This window comes from Diachasmimorpha longicaudata, chromosome 2 (assembly GCF_034640455.1).
Source record: "Diachasmimorpha longicaudata isolate KC_UGA_2023 chromosome 2, iyDiaLong2, whole genome shotgun sequence".
NCBI lineage: Eukaryota > Metazoa > Arthropoda > Insecta > Hymenoptera > Braconidae > Diachasmimorpha > Diachasmimorpha longicaudata.
Genome location: NC_087226.1, coordinates 11,190,221 through 11,210,272, shown reverse-complemented (window position 1 = coordinate 11,210,272; position 20,052 = coordinate 11,190,221). Strand labels below are relative to the sequence as shown.

General features: G+C 42.6%; 1 protein-coding gene across 1 annotated transcript; it reads right to left on the bottom strand.

The window, feature by feature from the left end:
• Positions 1 to 520: 520 nt before the first annotated feature.
• On the bottom strand, positions 521 to 18,752 carry LOC135159756 (uncharacterized). Its single transcript, XM_064115771.1, has 6 exons — positions 13,007 to 18,752; positions 10,376 to 10,635; positions 9,973 to 10,263; positions 8,116 to 8,372; positions 7,804 to 8,006; positions 521 to 7,622 (listed from the first exon to the last, which is right to left on the bottom strand). Exons 1-6 carry the CDS (start codon positions 17,873 to 17,875, stop codon positions 1,329 to 1,331), a joined length of 12,174 nt encoding a protein of 4,057 aa, XP_063971841.1. The 5' UTR covers positions 17,876 to 18,752; the 3' UTR covers positions 521 to 1,328.
• Positions 18,753 to 20,052: the final 1,300 nt, after the last annotated feature.

Sequence of the window (20,052 nt, the reverse complement as noted above, 5' to 3'; positions counted from 1 at the left end):
TAAGTCTCTAATAAGCTCGCTGATTTCAGAAGCATTTGAAATATTTTTGTACATTTTGCCTCTTCAATACGTATAATAAGCCAGTATACATATTCGAGGATTGAGAATTCGTCGTTCCAATATCTTTTTATATCTTTGCTTCAACGATTGGGTAAATTACATATTCAGCACAGCCAATTTTACAAAGGTCAACGTGGACAGAGAGACATTCACCATACATGTGAACAATCCCATGACCTTTCATCCCCTCTAGATCTAACTCAATTTTTTGAATTAATCGAACATCAATTGTGCCCTAATGAATGAAAGATACGCATCAATTATTTGATAAAATGATCATTGAATTGTAAATGGAGTGATTAAACTTCTACTCTATCAGCAACAGTTTAATACTGCTGATGATATATTTACAAATTTTCTTCGTGATTAAATAATTTTCGAACTGAACTATAAATAAATTGAGAGGAGTAGAAAGTAGGAAAGCGAATAGTGGATGTAGAAAATAAACAGAGAACAAAAATGGTGGACAAAAAAAATCTTTATTGAAAAGAAAATGATGATAGGTATAAATGGGAAAAAACGTAAGCTCTTAAATATTTTGAGAAAAAAAATAAACTGTTGGATTAACGAAAAATAAATATGTCATGTTGACAAAGAGAAAAAACCCAAGCTGAACAAAATTATTATCGCAATTAGAGAAAAAAGATAAAAAATGATAATTATAATTATAATAAAAAATCATAACTTGTTAGTGTCTTTCAAATGTCTCAGCACTCATAATGCAGGACGTTCCTATGATAATAATTATCATAAAAGCAACAATATATACCGTAAATTCTGGCGGAACCACTTGATAAAAACGCTATCAAGCAAAGCTCGACCTATCACCTTTTGTATCGTCAAATTGAAGCATTGAAAAACGCAATTAATTGCACACTTTACCCTCAGCATTCTAACATTTTTATTTCGCGAGTATAAAAGAAAATATGGCATCAATATAAAAGAGAAGAAAACGTAATCACACGTTCTTAGTTACCAAGTAGTTGAGACCAGTCTCAGAACATCAAAAAATAGATAATTAAATTTTATGTCACATTCCTGATGGACTCTTTTCATAAAAGAACGAATCCAATGACAGAAAAAATAATAATTTTGCCATGAAAAATCGTAAAACTTTAAAGAAAAGTTGAAACCTAATAGATGAAATTTAAATTTGGCTACTATTCCAGGAGATGGTTTTGTAATTCAAATAATGCAGAAGTAAACAGTTCTCGAAAGTTTCCCCTGAAACAGTACATGAATAATCCATCGTCGCAACTACAATCTTCCTAATTAGACACGAGTGGCATATAAAACTTATGTTTAGGAGTGTCTCTAGTGTGTTTAAAAGGCGCCTTTTTAGCTTCCAGTAGAGCCGCTGGACAGGGCCCCTTGACCCTGGGTACAAACTCCCTCTTGTACATGCTGGAGTTCATGTGTGAGCTCTCTCCCAGGCTGATGTGCGACTCGTTCATAGATCTGTGCACTCTCTCGACCCTCTGTCCCGAGAAATTTCCATAGGTGGACTTGGCTTCACTATTAGAATAGAATTTCCCCCCAACAGTCAAATTATCCTTCCTCACGATCCTCTGTGGGCGTTCATAACTCGAAGACGCATAGGGATTGTAATCCTTCGTGCTTCGATGGAGAGAGGTCAGACTTTTTCTGTCCGAGCTCTGGGACGAATTGCTGATGTATTGTCCTGACTCAGCAAGATTGGAAATGCTCTTCTTCTGATCAGCAGCTGTCGATGAACTCGTATGAAGTGCTTCAGTAGACGATACAACTCCCTTTCTATGAAGAACCGAGTTGTTGACGTCAGTGGAAGACGAAGAGATGATATTCTTCCTGTGGTGTGTGAACTTGCCAGAGTCGACGATGACACGTTCTGTGGATTGACCTCCAGTCATAGCCTGACGAAATTCCGAGCTTGTTTGCCCATTGGAGCTATACTTGGCCTGACTCGACTTCGTGTGCTGCTCGGACAAATGCCTGCTGTTGACATGTGTCTCGGAGTGATGAGCATTGACGTAATCGCGTCTGGAAGACTGCTGCTGAGACTTGTCAGTCCTCTGTGTCTGAATGTCATGCGAGGAGAGATGCCTGTCTGACGAGTGTCTCGAATCGTCGCGAACCAGCTGGTGCTCGGGAATCGATGAAATTGATCTTCTCGGGGAGACTGATCTCCTCCCACCTTCTGTGATGTGAGTTTGACTGCTGTGATGAGCTGCTTGTGATGATGAAGACACTCTTTGACCAGTCGTAGATGTCATTCTCGTCGTCATCACGATACTTCCATCATCCAAAGTCTTGGTATCAGACTCGACATTTCTCCTATTCTCAATATCACGTGTCTGGGACATCCTCGTAGCCATATCCTTGCCAGTTTTCTTCGTGTAAGTCTGATAATTCTTCTGATTAGTCGTCGTCATAGTGCTGCTCTCATCTCCAAGTGAGATCGTAGACTCCATGAGCCTGCGCCTGTTGACAGGCCCCGCAGGGCTCATTTCCTTCTTGGTAGGGGAGAAGGAGTCATAGCTGGTGGTTCTACAGTCCATAGTTCCGGAGTTGACTCGGAGATTATCCTCGTGTCGCTTAATCTCTGCCCTCTCACCCTTGACGACTTTGTAAGTGGTCTTCTGGGAAGTTATACCTTGGAAATCACCAGTCATCTTGAGATTGTCTTCTCGTCTGATTACTTCTGTTCTCTCAGATCGTTTGGGAACATAGTCGTCCTTGGGGTGAGCGACAAAGTCACCTTCAGGCTTTAGATTGTCATCAGGCTTGATTGGTGATCGTCTCTCTCCAGGGCCCGTCTGTGACACCACCTTTGTGTAATCATCCCTCCGACGATGATCCACAAAATCTCCCTCAAGTCTCAGATTATCCTCGTGTCTCCTAATGTCCGTCCTTTCGACTTTTGTAATCTTCTTGTAGTCATCCCTCGAGCGATGAACGTTCATTTCTCCCTCCATGTGGAGATTGTCCTCGTGTCTCTTAATTTCCACTCTATTTCCATTGGTCACTCGTCGAACGTAGTCATCTCGACTCGTTGGGCTGATCTGCATCTCTCCTTCAGACCTGAGGTTATCCTGGGGCTTCTTAATAGGAACCCGATCTCCTCGTTTAGGTGTGTAGTCATCACGTGGAGTGAAATGATAATCCCCTTCTGAATGGAGATTGTCCTCGTGTCTTATTGGAGTCCTTCGCTCAGCTGGACCGAATTTCGTCGGAATTCGTTTTTCGAATTCACCTTCTGACTTGAGATTGTCCTTCGGTTTCTTCGGCGAAACACGCTCCGCAGGTTGATAGCCAGGTTTCTGGGGTGTTTGGAAGTCACCCTCAGTTTTTAAGTTGTCAGGGTGCCGTATGGGAGTTCTTCGTTCCCCTGGGCCGTATCTGTCCGGAGCCGGGCGCTCGAAGTCACCTTCGGTTTTGAGATTGTCTTTCGGTTTCTTCACCTCTGCACGATCTCCTCGTTTTGGAGCTTCAGGATTTGGTCGTTTGACGAAATCTCCTTCAGTTTTCAGGTTGTCTGGGTGCTTTATTGGGGATCTGCGCTCCCCAGGACCGACTGGCTTGCAAGTGGGACGCTCAAAGTCACCTTCGACCTTGAGATTGTCTTTCGGCTTCTTCTGAGTGGGCCTCTCTGCTGGACGATAGCTTTCGTGCTCAGGACGTTCGAAGTCACCCTCGGATTTGAGATTGTCCGGGTGCTTGATAGGTTGTCTCCTCTCTGCTGGTCCTGTCGGGGATTTTGTCGGTCTCTCGAACTCACCCTCAGATTTAAGGTTGTCTTCATGTCGCACTATCTCTGTACGTTCACCCCGAGTCACATTATAATCATCTCTACGACGGATATCAGTGAATTCCCCTTCCATCTTCAAGTTGTCTTCTCTTCTGATCACATCGACCCGTTCGATTCTCTTTTTTGTTGTGTAATCATCTCGAGACCGGTAGATATCAATTTCACCCTCCATCTTCAAGTTGTCTTTGTGAACAATTATCTCGGAGCGTTCACCTCTTGTTGGTTTAAAGTCGTCCCTGGGCCGGCCCTCGAAAGGACCTTCAGGTTTCAAGTTGTCCTTGGGTTTCTTTTGAATTGGACGCTCTGCCCGTTTCGGTGAGAAGTCATCCTTTGGACGACCAGTAAAGTCACCCTCGAGATGAAGATTATCCTCGTGCTTTATTGGACTTCGTTTCTCACCTGGTTTCACCGGCGTTTTAACAGGCCTGTCGAAGTCTCCCTCAGTTTTAAGATTGTCTTTAGGCTTTTTCTGAATTGGCCTCTCTGCAGGACGATAGCATTCGTGTTCGGGGCGCTCGAAGTCCCCTTCAGATTTCAGATTGTCTGGATGTCTAATTGGCTGCCTTCTCTCTGCTGGACCTGTGGGAGACTTTGTGGGTCTCTCGAAATCACCCTCTGATTTCAGATTGTCCTCATGACGAACTATCTCTGTACGTTCACCTCGGGTTACGTGGTAATCATCTCTGCGGCGAATATCGGTAAATTCCCCTTCCATTTTCAAATTATCTTCTCGTTTGATAACATTCACACGTTCAATTCTCTTTGTTGTTATATAATCATCTCTGGACCTGTGGATATCGATTTCGCCCTCCATCTTCAAGTTGTCTTTATGAATAACTATCTCCGAACGTTCTCCTCTTGTTGGTTTGAAGTCGTCTCTGGGCCGACCCTCGAAGGGGCCTTCGGATTTCAAGTTGTCCTTGGGTTTCTTCTGAATTGGACGCTCTGCCCGTTTCGGTGAGAAATCATCCTTTGGACGACCAGTAAAGTCACCCTCGAGGTGAAGATTATCCTCGTGTTTTATTGGACTTCGTTTCTCGCCTGGTTTCACCGGTGTTTTAACAGGCCTGTCGAAGTCTCCCTCAGTTTTAAGATTGTCTTTAGGCTTTTTCTGAATGGGCCTCTCTGCTGGACGATAGCTCTCATGCTCAGGGCGTTCAAAGTCCCCTTCAGACTTCAAATTATCGGGATGTTTGATAGGAGATCTACGTTCTCCAGGTCCAACTGGCTTCTTCTGTGGCCTTTCAAAGTCCCCTTCAGATTTGAGATTGTCAGGATGCTTAATTGGAGTTCTACGTTCCCCAGGACCAAATGATTTCTTTTCCGGTCGCTCAAAGTCCCCTTCAGTCTTCAGATTGTCTTTAGGTTTCTTTTGAATGGGTCTCTCCGCTGGGCGATAGCCCTCATGCTCAGGACGCTCGAATTCCCCTTCATTTTTGAGATTATCAGGGTGTTTAATGGGAGTACGCCTTTCAGCTGGTTTGAACGGTTTGTGCTCTCTATCTGGAAAATCTCCCTCAAGGAATAAATTATCTGGATGACGAACAATCGGAGCTCTCTCACCAGGACCATAAGGAATTTCCTCAGGTCTCTCGAAATCGCCCTCAGTTTTCAGATTATCTGGATGTTTGATAGGAGTTCTTCTCTCTGCAGGTTTGACTGGTGTTTTGCACGGTCTCTCAAACTCCCCTTCAGTTTTCAAATTGTCCTGTGGTTTCTTGGGAGTAGGTCTCTCGGCAGGGCGATATTGTTCAGGCTCACGCCTCTCAAAATCACCTTCAGATTTGAGATTATCTGGATGTTTAATTGGAGACCGTCTTTCAGCAGGTTTATAGGGCTTTTGTTCTCTATCTGGAAAATCTCCCTCAAGGAATAGGTTATCCGGATGGCGAACAATCGGAGCTCTGTCACCAGGACCATAAGGGATTTCCTCAGGTCTCTCGAAATCACCCTCAGATTTGAGATTATCCGGATGCTTGATAGGAGTTCTTCGCTCTGCAGGTTTCACTGGTGTTTTGCAAGGTCTTTCAAACTCTCCTTCAGTTTTCAAATTGTCCTGCGGTTTCTTTGGAGTAGGTCTCTCAGCAGGGCGGAATTCTTCGTACTCAGGCCTCTCAAAATCACCTTCAAGTTTGAGATTATCTGGATGTTTGATAGGTGTTCGCTTCTCAGCAGGTTTAACGGGTGTGTGCACAGGGTGTTCGAAGTCCCCTTCTGTTTTGAGATTATCTTGGGGTTTCTTAACGTCAGCGCGATCTCCCCTCTTCGGCGCTTCCTCCTTAGGTCGCTTCACAAAGTCGCCTTCGAGTTTGAGGTTGTCTGGATGTTTTATCGGAGTTCGGCGCTCTGATGGACCCATCGGTTTCTTCTCAGGCCGCTCAAACTCACCCTCAGATTTTAAATTGTCCTCTGGCCTCTTGATTTCCGGCCTATCTGCTCTCTTGGGTGTGTAATCATCCTTAGGACGACCTTCGAAGGGACCTTCTGGTTTTAAATTATCTTCGTGACGAACGATATCAACTCTTTCACCTCGAACAACCTTGAAATCATCCCTCGTTCGTGTATCAGTGAATTCCCCTTCTAATCGAAGATTATCAACGAACTTGGTGACTTCTACACGTTCACGAACTTTATAATCAACGAAATCATCTCGAGAACGCCAGATTTCAATGTCACCCTCCGGAGCCAGATTGTCTTGTGGCCTCTTCTGGATTGGACGCTCAGCAGGACGGAATTCATCATATTTGCGACTCTCAAAATCACCCTCAGTTTTGAGATTATCTGGGTGTTTAATTGGAGACCGTCTTTCAGCAGGTTTGTATGGCTGTTGCTCCACATCTGGAAAATCTCCCTCGGGGAATAGGTTATCCGGATGACGTACAATCGGAGCTCTTTCACCAGGACCATAAGGAATCTCTTCGGGTCTTTCGAAATCACCTTCAAGCTTGAGATTATCTGGATGTTTGATAGGAGTTCTTCTCTCTGCAGGTTTGACTGGTGTCTTGCTAGGTCTCTCAAACTCTCCTTCAGATTTCAAATTATCCTGCGGCTTCTTTGGAGTGGGTCTCTCCGCAGGGCGGAATTGTTCATGCTCAGGCCTCTCAAAATCACCCTCAGTTTTAAGATTATCTGGATGTTTAATTGGAGACCTTCTTTCAGCTGGTTTAAAGGGCTTTTGTTCCCTGTCCGGAAAATCTCCCTCAAGGAATAAATTATCGGGATGGCGAACGATCGGAGCTCGTTCACCAGGACCATAAGGAGTTTCTTCTGGTCTTTCAAAATCACCTTCAGTCTTCAAATTATCTGGGTGTTTAATCGGCGTTCGCTTCTCGGCAGGTTTATAAGGCTTTCTTTCTCTGTCCGTGAAGTCTCCCTCGAGCTTCAAATTATCCTCAGGCCGCTTCACCTCAGGTCTCTCCCCACGTTTAGGGGTAAAATCATCCTTTGGACGGCCTTCAAAAGGCCCTTCAGTCTTCAAATTATCGATCGGACGAATTGGCTGTGGACGATCTAATCGTCCAGGTGTGTAATCATCCTTAGGGCGACCCTCGAACGGCCCCTCAGGGCGTAGATTATCTTCTCTCCTGAGAATCACAGTTGTCCTGTAATCTGTCTCGTCGAAGGTTCTAAATTCCTCATGATTTGTCGTGGTGTTCACGATGTCTGTCTGACTCCAGAAACGATCGGTTTTATCTACAGATGGACGACGTTGAGTGGGACGATCCAGTTCCACTACGTCGTAAGTGTGGAAGTCCTCTTTTGTATGAGAGGTTCCCTGTAATCATAATCGCGATTAATATCAAACCAAGGTCCCAGTGATCTGGTCTAATCACAATTCCAATGGAATATTGTGCTATTCTTTTCGTTGGATTTTTAATTTTCCTCTTCTCGTCAGTTCCTAAATTTTACAATGCTCATGTTGGCAATAATCGATTAATTATACGAAGTGCAATTACCGTAAATTCACCCTCTCCCACAGTAAGGTTATCCACTCTGCGAATGATTTCAGCGCGTTCCACTGTTCGATGATCGATAAATTCAGTGCGTGTTGTTGTTTCGTTTGTGAAATCACCCTCGAGCTTGGTATAGGTATTGCGACGTACCGGGCTTGGACGCTCACCAGGTTTTCCGGTGAAGACAAGCTCCGTTGTTGTCACACCTAAAAATAAAAAATAGTACAATGAAAACAGGGAACAGCTTATCATTGTTGCAAGATATTTAATTCGATAGAATAAATATCCTTCTAGTCGACAAAAATAATTGTTTACTCTCGAAATCTCCTTCAGTTCTCAGATTGTCCTGAGGTTTCCTAACCGGTGCTCGTTCTCCTCGTGTCACTACGTAATCAGTTCTTCGTTCCCCGGTGAAGTCACCCTCCATATGAAGATGATCTTCATGATGGAATTTCACCTGACGATCCACGTGCTTCTCGTCATATTCTTGACGGTAAGACGTGACCACGTCAAGTGGCTCGTGGGGGATGTCCAGGTGGTCCTCCGGTGCATTATGAGGACATCGATGGCGCCTAAAAAATTACAGAACAACTGATGTCATTCTATAAATTTCTATGAGGAATTTTTAATTGGAATTTCCGAAAAATCACAATAGAGTCTCATAGAACTCAATTAAAATTCAATGGGAACATGACAGTCCAACTCTCATTAACAAGTTGTTTGTTTTTTACCGCAGGGATCACTCTCACAATGAGCTATGAAAAATACGAAGTTCGTGGGTGGCCTGCTTATGCCTACGCAGTTCACGTCTTCGAGATGGAACGTCATACTGTGTAAATGTGTCTAAATGGCAGTAATGTCTACATTGGTGAGTAACGGATGTCACACGTGAGTGACAAAAGTGAAATTATTTAGTTAAGTCATCACACTGTCGTCGAAAAATATGATGACTAAGGAGAAATGATCTAATAGAAACAAATAATTTGGTTCTTTAAAAAGCATGAAATGGGAGCCCAATAAAAATTTCACACAATTTCTCAGATTGAGTTACCGGTTTCGCTCTCCAAATTCTTCATAATTCACAATGGCAATTCAATTTCAAAGCTGACATCGATTAGAAAAAAATGAGAAAGTGGAAAACGTAGAAACTATTTGCTCCAAATAGAGGGCACGTTCCCAATCCCACCATGAAAGGCAAGAACGTTTTTCCTCATTTCTGATCGACTTCAACGACTTCATTAGTATTCGACAGGAGGAATTTGTTAAAACTCTTGCGAAAATGATTCTCTCCTTTTCGAGACTGGTTTTCCTATTTTCATTAAATTTCCAATGTTCTATGGTAAATTGATTACATCATCACATAAGTTGAGCCGTCAGAGCTCTCACTGGAATTGTCCCCTAAACTTTCAGTCTTAATCTTAATTGGTCATCCAATTGGCCACATGATTTACTCTCGCCCATTGTGGATAAATGAAATGGCTTGTTGTGCAATGGAGGTGACGCACAAGAACCATATTCATAAACATTTTTCGAAGTGGCTTTGTTTACTTTTTGAATCTATTCTAAATGAACTTGATAATAGAAGACATCTGAGTGTCTTCTTGAAGTAGATGAACCGTGTAAAAAATCTTGTAGTGTCTCCGTTTACAACTTCACCACTGATTTAAGATGTAAAAATCGCGAAGAAATGCCTTGAGTGATCGAATTAAAGGAAAGTGAACTCATGATGGATTACGTCGCATGTAGCAGTTAATGTGTAGGTAGCATTGAGCACAAAACCAGTGAATCGAATAAGGAAGACGCCGAGCCGAGGCTGGAGACAGTTCGATTGCCATGAGGAATCGTGACACCGTAAAAGGTACTGTCTCGTGTCCTATATGCGTCATTTATACGTGTACCAGTAAGTTGGATGTGTACCTTTGATCTGCCGGGACTTATTGAGGCCATTTACAACACGCCAAGTAATACAAATGTTTAAGACTGAGCATAAAAACATGAGTAGAGATCGAAGTGAGCCTTGATCCCATCTACATGGCTCATTCTGTATTCATTAGTCTTTGCTGATTCAGTCGCAAATTGATGAAATGCAGTAGAGCAAGTTGATCTTTTGATTGAATTTCAATCTCAATTTGTTGCTTCTTCAGTTACCTGGTATTATATTATTTTACTCACCCACAAGTGCACAGTTCGCAGATGCACTGCTCCTTCAGGGGAATTTCTTTGAGAACATCAACGGGGAGTGGTGTTTTCGGTGCTGCGTCACCATCAAGTGAATCAGGTGACTGATCCCCTCGTTTAGGCTTTTTCTCAGGGACTTTCTCCTTATCAGGACTTCTGCTCGGCTTTCCGGCTGCTGGTCGGGATTTACTCGGTGACTTTGGCCTCTCATCAGGCTTCTTCGGTTTACCCGGTGTTACGTGATCCCCCGGCTTCTCCGGCGACTTTGGTCTACTGTCTGGGGACCTAATGATGATGCGAGAGAACAATTTTCATTCGTTTCATTCGAATTTGTTGTGTAATTCACTAGGTCTTTTTATCTGGGCTTTTTATCAATTTTCCTGCGAAATATTCTTACCTTCGTGTATCCTCGGGTTGACGAGGACGACTTGGTTTGCCTGCTGCAGGCACTGGTTTCGGTTTGTCCTCTTCTCGAAGACCGGGGATGCCTCGGGGGTAGCCAGGGCGATCGGGTGTAACCTTCTTGGGGGAATCCTCGGGACCCATTGGTCCATCGATCTTCTCGATGTGCGTATGGTCGATAACATTGTGTGATACCATGCTAGTCACCTGTTCCTGGTTGCTAACGTCTTTTGTCGACGTCTCGATAACATCTCTCTATTGAAAAAAAAATATTATCAATAATTAAATTATTAAATTAGAGTGACTTCTTCAAGTCCCATCATTCGTTTCCATTCTTGTTGCTCCAATTTTTTATAGATTTTTTTTTTCGATAAAAAAACTACTCAATAGATAAAGCTCTGTAGTAAAATTGAATTTGAGTAATGAAGAAACCCTTCACGAAACGTGACACGAATTGATTTCTCGTGTTTAGACAACTTTAACCACCGGGCAATTAAAGCCAACAGCCGTTTACCATTGCTCTAATTATAACCCAGGTTCGATGCACCTGCGTTGCGAAACAAAGACACCGGGTGAAGACATCCTGATTCAGCCTTCAATGAATACTATGACGCAATGTGTTAATAAACTTAGTGGGTGAATGAGTTAATTTTTTTTAGCAATTTAATGAGCCTGTGTGAACGAAGAACACGTGTTTGACCACGAGTGCTTTTGTGGGTTATCACTGAATCGATATCTTGTTATACAGGATGCATCAATGGAGTATGGTGAAACCGCATCGCTTAACTCCCAGCTCCTGTATGAGCATTTTCATCGATCATTGGGTTTAAGCGCAGTCTACTGTGAATATCTAACCTAGTGGTAATATATCCCGACAGGAATATAATGAGCTGATTTACTATCACTCATTTCATTAAGGGGAGACTCCTCGTCGTTATTAAAGTCGTGGGTTTCTTGCATTAAAAGTTCTCAAATATATTGGGCCCAAACGAATAATTACGAAAATATGTTTATTGTTCATTTTCAGCAGATGAATGATGTTTAATAGAAACCTCCAATCAATTTGTGAGGCAGTTCTAATGCAGTCCTATTAAATTGAATAATAAATTATTCTTCTGTAAAAGTAAAGAAAATTCCATTTTCTCGTGTATCTCAAATATTCTTTTTTCATATTTTCCATAAAATTTCTGCGGCTCAAATTTTGCAAATCTTGCGTATTACATGTTAATGACATTTGAAAGCACTCAAGTGGAATTGTATTTTAAACAAATCTATGAAACGAAACGGTATCGAAAACAAAATATGTACTTTTGTGTTGACGCCGACAAGAAAAATCGCTGACGTAGTGATATGAATAGCCCCCAAGGTTGCTCACGATAAAACATTTTCATACCAATCGTTGAAATCAATTTGTCAGAAATTGAATGAAGCCCGAGCACGCGATGATATCACTGACAGACTTGGGTGAGCAACTAAAAGACAGTTATATTAACACTGTGTTAGTCTATGTAAAACAGACCAACACACGTTTAATATTGCATATCGTCTAGGGATTACTGGGGCACAAACGTTTTCTTATTTGTATTTGTCATATGGCGTGCCTGGTGAGAGTTGGAGGATATGTTTCATTCAAGACGAGGAGGTGCGTCCGAGGCCATTTAACTCCCTGTGATCGCGTTGACTTGATAAATTCTCTCTAATCACGACTGTTTCGATTTTTCACTGCAGTGTCTTGCATTGACTTACTGAAACTATTTTTTTCTGGGATATTCTGAATGTCTTTGACTCTGGGAATGAATTTAATGAGCTCCTTCAAAACTTTCAAGAGGCAATTGATTATACTGACAGACAGTAAACATATTTCCAAACAAGACTTGTTTGAACTTTAAGAAAAGTTATAAATTACTTGGTCGCAGTGTAATCAATATATTTTTGATAATAATTCAGTATTCGAATAACTCAAATGAAATTTCAATAGCATTTTATAGCAGAGGCATTTGTTCATTTCATTAATTTTTTTTTCGTATGTGGAGTTTTATGGAATTATAATGATCAGTCGAATGAGTCATTGATTATCCAATCAAGTTTGTTACCATTTCTTCAGTTTCCTCGATTTATCACTCAATCTATCAACTCAAAATGTGAAAAACAATCATTAGGTAGAACTATTAACATAGTTTTTTCTGTGAACCTATACGCGGAGTTTAATTGAGTTATAATGATCAGTGCAATGGAATAATGAAACTCATCTAATCAACATTGCTACCGTTTCTCTGTGCTTGCCGGTTCCTTACCAAATTTATCAACACTGTACAACGGACATGAAAATAATCATTAGCTACAACTATTATCATTGTCACGTTCTTATTATCGGGTTCTATGTGGGTTATCTATTTTTCATTGAATGTATCAATTGGTGGTATTAACGTCACGTTCGATTATTTATGTTAGTAAATTTACGAAGGCAGAAATTCGAGAGAAGTTACAGTCAAGATTGTAGAACAGGTTCATTGTCATGGATGCGGAAAATTTAGTAGACATATCAATAATGAATGTATAAATATCACACGTTGTTGGTTAATATTTTGTAGTATTATTCAGTGATCAACAAATATTGTAAACTCACCACGTCTCTCACATCCTCAATTTCTGTGATATAGTTTTCCTTGATAATATCCGTTCTACTCGAGGACTTCTCAATGACAAACGACTGTTGAACTACTTCAGTAACAAACGTTGTATCCACATCATTTTTAGAAATAAAACTCCTGACTGTGGAGTCAGATGGTACCGGTTGTAGCTCTCTATCAGGTTTCCTGGGCTTATCCCGGTCCGAAGGTTTTTTGTCGCCAGGTTTTGTTTTTTCTGCGGGTTTCTTAGGCTCTTTGGGTTTCTCATAAGTGAAGGAGCCGTCCCAGGTTGATGATCCGGGTTTCATCGGACGTGCGGAGCGATCTGTGGGACTCGAAGGAGTTTTCGCTAGACTCGGTCTGACCACTCCCTTTTCGGGGCTGTGAGGTCTGTCTCTAGGACCTCGAGCTATCTTCTCTGGACCCTCAGGTTTTCTTCCAGGAGAAATTGTTGTGGTGACGTTTGATGAATCTATTGTCTCAGAATCAATTGTGGAAGACGCCTCGACATTGATGAATTTCGATGTTGTCGTGGAGATATCAGTTGTCCCAGTCTTCAGATCCTTAATGGACACCGGACGTTGATCCTCTGGCCTCGAAGCATCCTTTGGTGATTTGGGTTCTTTAGGTTTCTCGTAAGTGAAAGAACCGTCCCAGGTTGAAGATCCGGGCTTCGTAGGGCGCAATGCTCTGTCACATGGACTTGGAGATCTCTTCTCAGGAGTCAATGGTTTTCCAGGTTTTTTTTCAGGGCTCTGAGGACGTCTGGTGTCCTTCACATCATGAACAATGGTGGTCGAAATGTCTGAAGTGTCAACTATCTTCGAATCAATCGTCGATGTTGACTCTATATTGATGAATTTAGTGGTTAAGTCATCAATTTTGTTTGTTTTCCGATCAGTAATTGGCTCGGGCCGTTGGTGTGGGCGCTTCACATCTTTAGGATGCTGAAGGACATCTTTCAGGGTATCCGCAGGTTTTTTCGATTGCGGAGGCTTTTCATACGTGAATGAACCATCCCAGGTGGAAGAGCCCGGCTTCGTAGGACGACATACTCTGTCACTAGGACTTGGAGATCTTTTCCCAGGACTCGATGGTTTTCCAGTTATCTTTTCAGGGCTCTGTGGACGTCTGGTGTCCTTCACATCATGAACAATGGTGGTCGAAATGTCTGAAGTGTCAACTATCTTCGAATCAATCGTCGATGTTGACTCTACATTGATGAATTTAGTGGTTGAAACATCAATTTTGTTGGTTTTTCGATCAGTAATTGCTCCGGGACGTTGGTCTGGACGCTTTGATGCATCCTTAGGGTGCTGAATGACATCTTTCAGAGTATCTACCGGTTTCTTCGGTTGCTGAGGCTTCTCGTAAGTGAAGGAACCGTCCCAAGTAGAAGAACCCGGCTTCGTAGGGCGGGAAGCTCTGTCCCCTGGACTTGGAGATCTCCTCTCTGGGCTCTTCGGCCTCCCAGCTATCTTTTCGGTGCTTTGAGTTCGTTGGGTGCCCTTTACATCATGGAAAATAGTTGTTGAGTAGTTTGAGGAGCCGACAATCGTTGAATCACTTGTTGATGATGATTCCACATTGATGAATTGCGTGGAAACGTCAGTACTGTCAGCTCTACGATCTGTAATTGGTTCTCGAGGCTGCTCTGGATATGCGGTAGAACCCTTCGGCTGCTGAGGCTTATCAATCGGTTTTTTAGGCTGTTCAGGCTTTTCACAAATGAACGAACCATCCCAAGTGGAAGCTCCAGGCTTCGTAGGACGTATCGTTTTTTCAGTTGGACTTGAAGGCCCACGAGGTGTTTTTTCAGGTGTCTGGGCTTTAACGTCTCTTACATCATGAACAAGTGTACTGGAGTAGCTCTGCGAGTCGACTACCTGAGAATCTTCGGTCAAAGTTGATTCTACATTGATTGACTTCGACACTGTGGTTGAAAAATCAGTTTTCTCTGTTCTTTGATCAGTAATTGACACTGGACGTTGCTCAGGCCGTTTGGATACATCCTTAGGATGCTGGATGACATCTTTGAGAGTATCTATAGGTTTTTTCGGCTGTTGGGGTTTCTCATAAATGAATGAACCGTCCCAGGTTGAGGATCCAGGTTTCGTAGGACGACACGATTTATCACCTGGGCTTGGAGATCTCTTCTCAGGACTTGGTGGCCTTCCTGTTATTTTTTCTGGGCTCTGAGTATATCTGCTATCTCTCACAGCATGAATCACTGTTGTTGAAACGTCTGACGAGTCAAATACCTGGGACTCCGAGGCCGATGTTGATTCAACATTAATTAATTTAGTAGTTGAAATATTAGTTTTCTCTGTTCGCTGATCACTAGCTGGTCCTGGACGCCTGACATCTGTGGGATGCTGAAGTACATCTTTGAGAGTATCCGCAGGCTTCTTCGGTTGCTGAGGTTTCTCATAAGTAAATGAACCATCCCAGGTTGAAGATCCCGGCTTCGTAGGACGAGCTGCTCTGTCCCCTGGACTTGGAGACCTTTTCTCAGGGCTTGATGGACGACCAATGATTTTGTCAGGGCTCTGCGGACGCCTGGTGTCCTTCACCTTGTGGGAGACTGTTGTGGAAACATCTGAAGAGTCAAATATCTGTGACTCAGCCGTCGATGTTGATTCAATATTGATGAATTTAGTAGTTGACATATTAGTTTTCTCGGTTTTCTGATCATTAACTTGTCCTGGACGCCTGACATCTGTGGGATGCTGAAGTACATCTTTTAAAGTATCCGCGGGCTTCTTCGGCTGTTGAGGTTTCTCATAAATGAAGGAGCCGTCCCAGGTCGAAGAACCTGGCTTCGTAGGACGACATGCTCTGTCCCCTGGACTGGGAGATCTTCCAGTGATTTTCTCTGGACTTTGAGGACGTCTTTCGCCCCTCACAGGATGAGTCACTGTCGTAGAATAGTTGGAAGAGTCGTAGATCTTGGAATCAGTCGCTGAAGTGGATTCCACATTGATGAATTTGGTGCTGCTGGACACGCCAGTATCTGTTACCGAGTCAGTTAATGCTGTCTGTTTGACAGTATCTCTTGCCAGGGAGTCCCTCCCGACAGGCTCCGAAGTCTTCTCATACACGAAAGATCCGTCCCACGCAGAAGCCCCCGGCTTGCAAGGTCTTCCACTTCGTTCCTCCGTAGTCTCCCTTATTCCAGTGTCAACTAACCCGGATGAACCAACTTTATAATCCACCGATCTGCTCACAGGCTTCCCATCGACGATAATCATCGTCTCGACAGCTGTTGTCGACAGATCGATGTTCGAGGAATCTGAGTAGCTCTCGTGGACGCGCGACTGCTCGACAATAAACGATTCGTTGATGACTTCATTGGCTCCTGGGGGTCTTCTGGCCCCAGGAATCGGACTCAATGTCCTTGCCTGTTCATTCCTCCTGATTGTCGAATTGTCTCTGATATCTGAGAAGCTGCTCTCACTGGCTGACGTCTCGACGACGTATGAAGTTGTTGAGACATCTGCCTCATTTATCGTATTGTCATCAGTTACATCACGAATGTCGACATTCATTTTTCGATGTCTTTTGTCGGTGGCGCGAGGGGTCGAGGAGGTCAGGGGCTTCTCAAAGGTAAAGCTTCCATCCCATGTGGACTCACCTGGTCTGAACTGATGTTTCTCTGGACTACCCGTGCGAATCGGTGTCGATGTACTCCGTGGAGATGACGGCTCCTCTTCTTGAATTGTCGTTGATACCGTCGACACTCTCTCAACTCTTCTGCCGTCTGAGGAGTCTTTGTACTCGACGATATAAGAGGATGTTGATTCCACGATGTTATGCTCCTCCGACATATCCTTTATTTCAACATCAGTACTTCCTGATGGGCGAATTTTCGTTGGCTCGTTCGTTCGTTTCGTCATTTCCTTCGATTTATGCGCTTTCGAGAGACGAGTGACGTGATCCTGGGATGATTTATCGGTGGACGTTAATTCGGATGATGTTTTTACTTCCTCAAAGGATGAGGACTGCTCGGAGGAGGTTCTGACATTCTCCTGGTGACCTGTAAATTGCGATGTTTTCGATGAGTCCGGAGTGATTGGTCTCTCGTATGTGAAACTTCCGTCCCACGTAGACTGACCGGGTTTGGATCGCGGAAGGCACTTGGTCGTTTTCGTGTCATCGGTGAACGTCACGTGAGGCTTCCCCAATGGTTCCACAGTGGTTTTACTCTGGACATTTTTTCCACGAGTCGCCATCACGTTTCCATCTACATTCAGCCGATCCGCCGACTCGTCTATTCTCACTGTGTCTGTGTACAACTGTCCATTTCTACTGACTCCCTCGGACAATGTTTTTGACGATTGGCTCGATTCCGTGGATTTTCTGTGAACTTCCGGTGGATTATTCCCCACTGATGTACTCGATGACTCCTCAATGAAGGACGAAGAGCTCACCACAGATGATGATGTCATAAAGCTGTCGGATCCCACGTCTTCCTTTTGCATTGCATCACTCGTAATTATATGTGTAATTTCTGGACGTGTTTTTTCAATCATCATATGGCTCTGTTCACCCCTAATAAAATCCTCCGATGCAACTGCACCCTTTGTCGACGACTTTCCCTGTCTGATTGTCGGACCCGGGGTCTCTATCACTTTAATTATATTACCCCGTGAATCCATTATTACCTCACGCGAGCCAGATGTGATTTCTTTCGTACTACTGCGGCTCTCTGTCTCAGCACTTGTACTCGCCTCGGCAACAATTCGCGAGGTTGTCACTGTTGTCTCACTCGTACCCGAGACCTCCGTCGAGGTCGTCGACGAGGTCGTCACAGCCTCATTTCCCTCTTTCGTTATCTTTTTTTTTCCACCTTTTTTAATACCCATCACTGGTTTATTGATTACGCCGAGACGTAAAAATGATTCGTTAATTTTTCACTTGTCACTCGAGTTCACTAAATATTTTTCAAATCCTTTGTAAATATTACAAAATGTAGACAAAATAGCTGATAGAGTCACTTTGAATATTTTAATATTCAGATTCTTGCGGGCAATTGGTTGAATGTAAATAATAAATTTTCGGAGGATTGCAGTGAAATCGAATGGAATTACCGTAATTTGTGTTAACTTGTTTCGATGTTGACGGTGTGGTATCGCGATTCGTTGTGGCACAGTTCGCGGCCCGCCTGCAAGTAGTAAAGGCGCCTACCTCTCAAACACATTTGAATCGGGGGGATAACAAGTACCGAGAGATGCACCAGGTCCCCGTCAATTCCATCTCTCCTACTCCCTTTTGGATTATTCCATCCCTACCATAACTACTTATTGTATTTTTTCATTCTCTACGAGCACTGAGTGGAAACTCAACACGTAAGTGAGGCCTCTACACAGGCATTTTCTCACTTCACGCAATTGCACGAATCAACAGACTCCCCCTCCTGCGCCTCGTTTTTTTAACAAATGTTTAAAATGCCTCTTCGATGTGTGCGAATGCCGCGTGGGACGCTCATAGAACGACGTGTCAAGATTTATGTACACCTGTGTGAGTGTGTGTTTACGCTCCGCTGAGTTTTAGCGCACTGGTTCGTGTGAGTGGGAGACACCGGAATCCACAGGTCTTGTCTTTTCGATGCTGATGAGAGGAAAATATTGCTTATTACTCACGCAAAAGGCTTCTGCAAATTATCTTACCTCAATGTCTAGGAGAATTTATCCGATAGATATTATTGGAGCAGAAATTCGCGCACCGTAGGAGACAGCATAAAAATTACGATTTTGGAAGAAATATTCGCCTGTGGCTTTTTTAAGATTATTTTAAAATAATTCTAGTATATTTTAGTGGGTGTGTGGGTCTCTCAGACTTTAAGATTTTGAATTATCCAATTCATTGATTTAATTGCACGATGAAAAGCTTAACCGATTCATGATTCCGTCATAATATTTCTTTATAAACAAAGAATTTTGATAGAATTTAATGAAAAAAAAACCCTGAATATTCTGGTTTATATTTTTAATAATATTTTTTTTGTTAGTTTTTGAAGTGATTACGTTCTGTAATACTCAGCCCCTCGGCTGGAATTTATTCGCACAGCCTTAAGTAGAAAAAGACCGGCTGTTACTACTGAGCAGCGTTTTCATTATTTCTTCTGCACGATGGAATTCTTGTTTGTTTTGAGAGGTTTAGCCCTCTGGGATTATTGTGAAGAGGCCTCTAGTCATTTTTGGGGCGTGTCGATATTGATATGGAGCTCCGACAAGTCAGAGTGTACTAATGGATTATTTAGTGTTATCGAGAGCGTAATCGGTCGTGTGAGTAAAATTTTTTTTAGTATTTCAAGTGGATTCCACACAGGAGTTATCTCCACTCATATTTTCTTGAATGTATTCATTTCCTTATTACCTAATTTACTTAATTAGTCATTTATTTATTTTTAATTTACCATGATGCCCACGGTCATACCGAGTGATGGAATCCAATATAGATAACGTGACGTATAATAATGATTAAAAAAACAAAAGGAGCTGACAATGAAAATTATTTTTATGAAGTCATGTTAGCTTCCAACTAATACCATCACCGGATATAGGGCTTTACAAGGCCTTTTTCAGTTTACAATGTAGCGTTGTTAGTAAATTTGAATTCAAAAACTTCTTAATTAACTTCCGGCAAGAAAAAATTAGGAGATTTGTATCTATTGTATCACTGACCTTTGAAACCCCATCATTTACCGATTACGCAATAGATTATCAGAATCATGACGAATGCGGTTTTCAAACGTCACCAAAACTTTGGTAGAGTTCTCCGAAAATGTAGGTACAAATGGCAATTTTTCTGCGACAATCAGAATGTTTGACGAGGTCGAAGGAGTCACCAAGGAAATTGTAAAAAAAAGCTGGGGGCGAGAGTTACCCAATGAAACCGGTTAAAACGTATAGCAAGTGATGACGTAGACCTTCTTACCTCTCTGTCGACGATGCAAAAGGGAACGTGCACGAGGAATCGTTTAAGTCCAAGAGTTTATTTCAATTTCGCAGTAGTTTTTTTTTCTTATTTGTAATTTTTT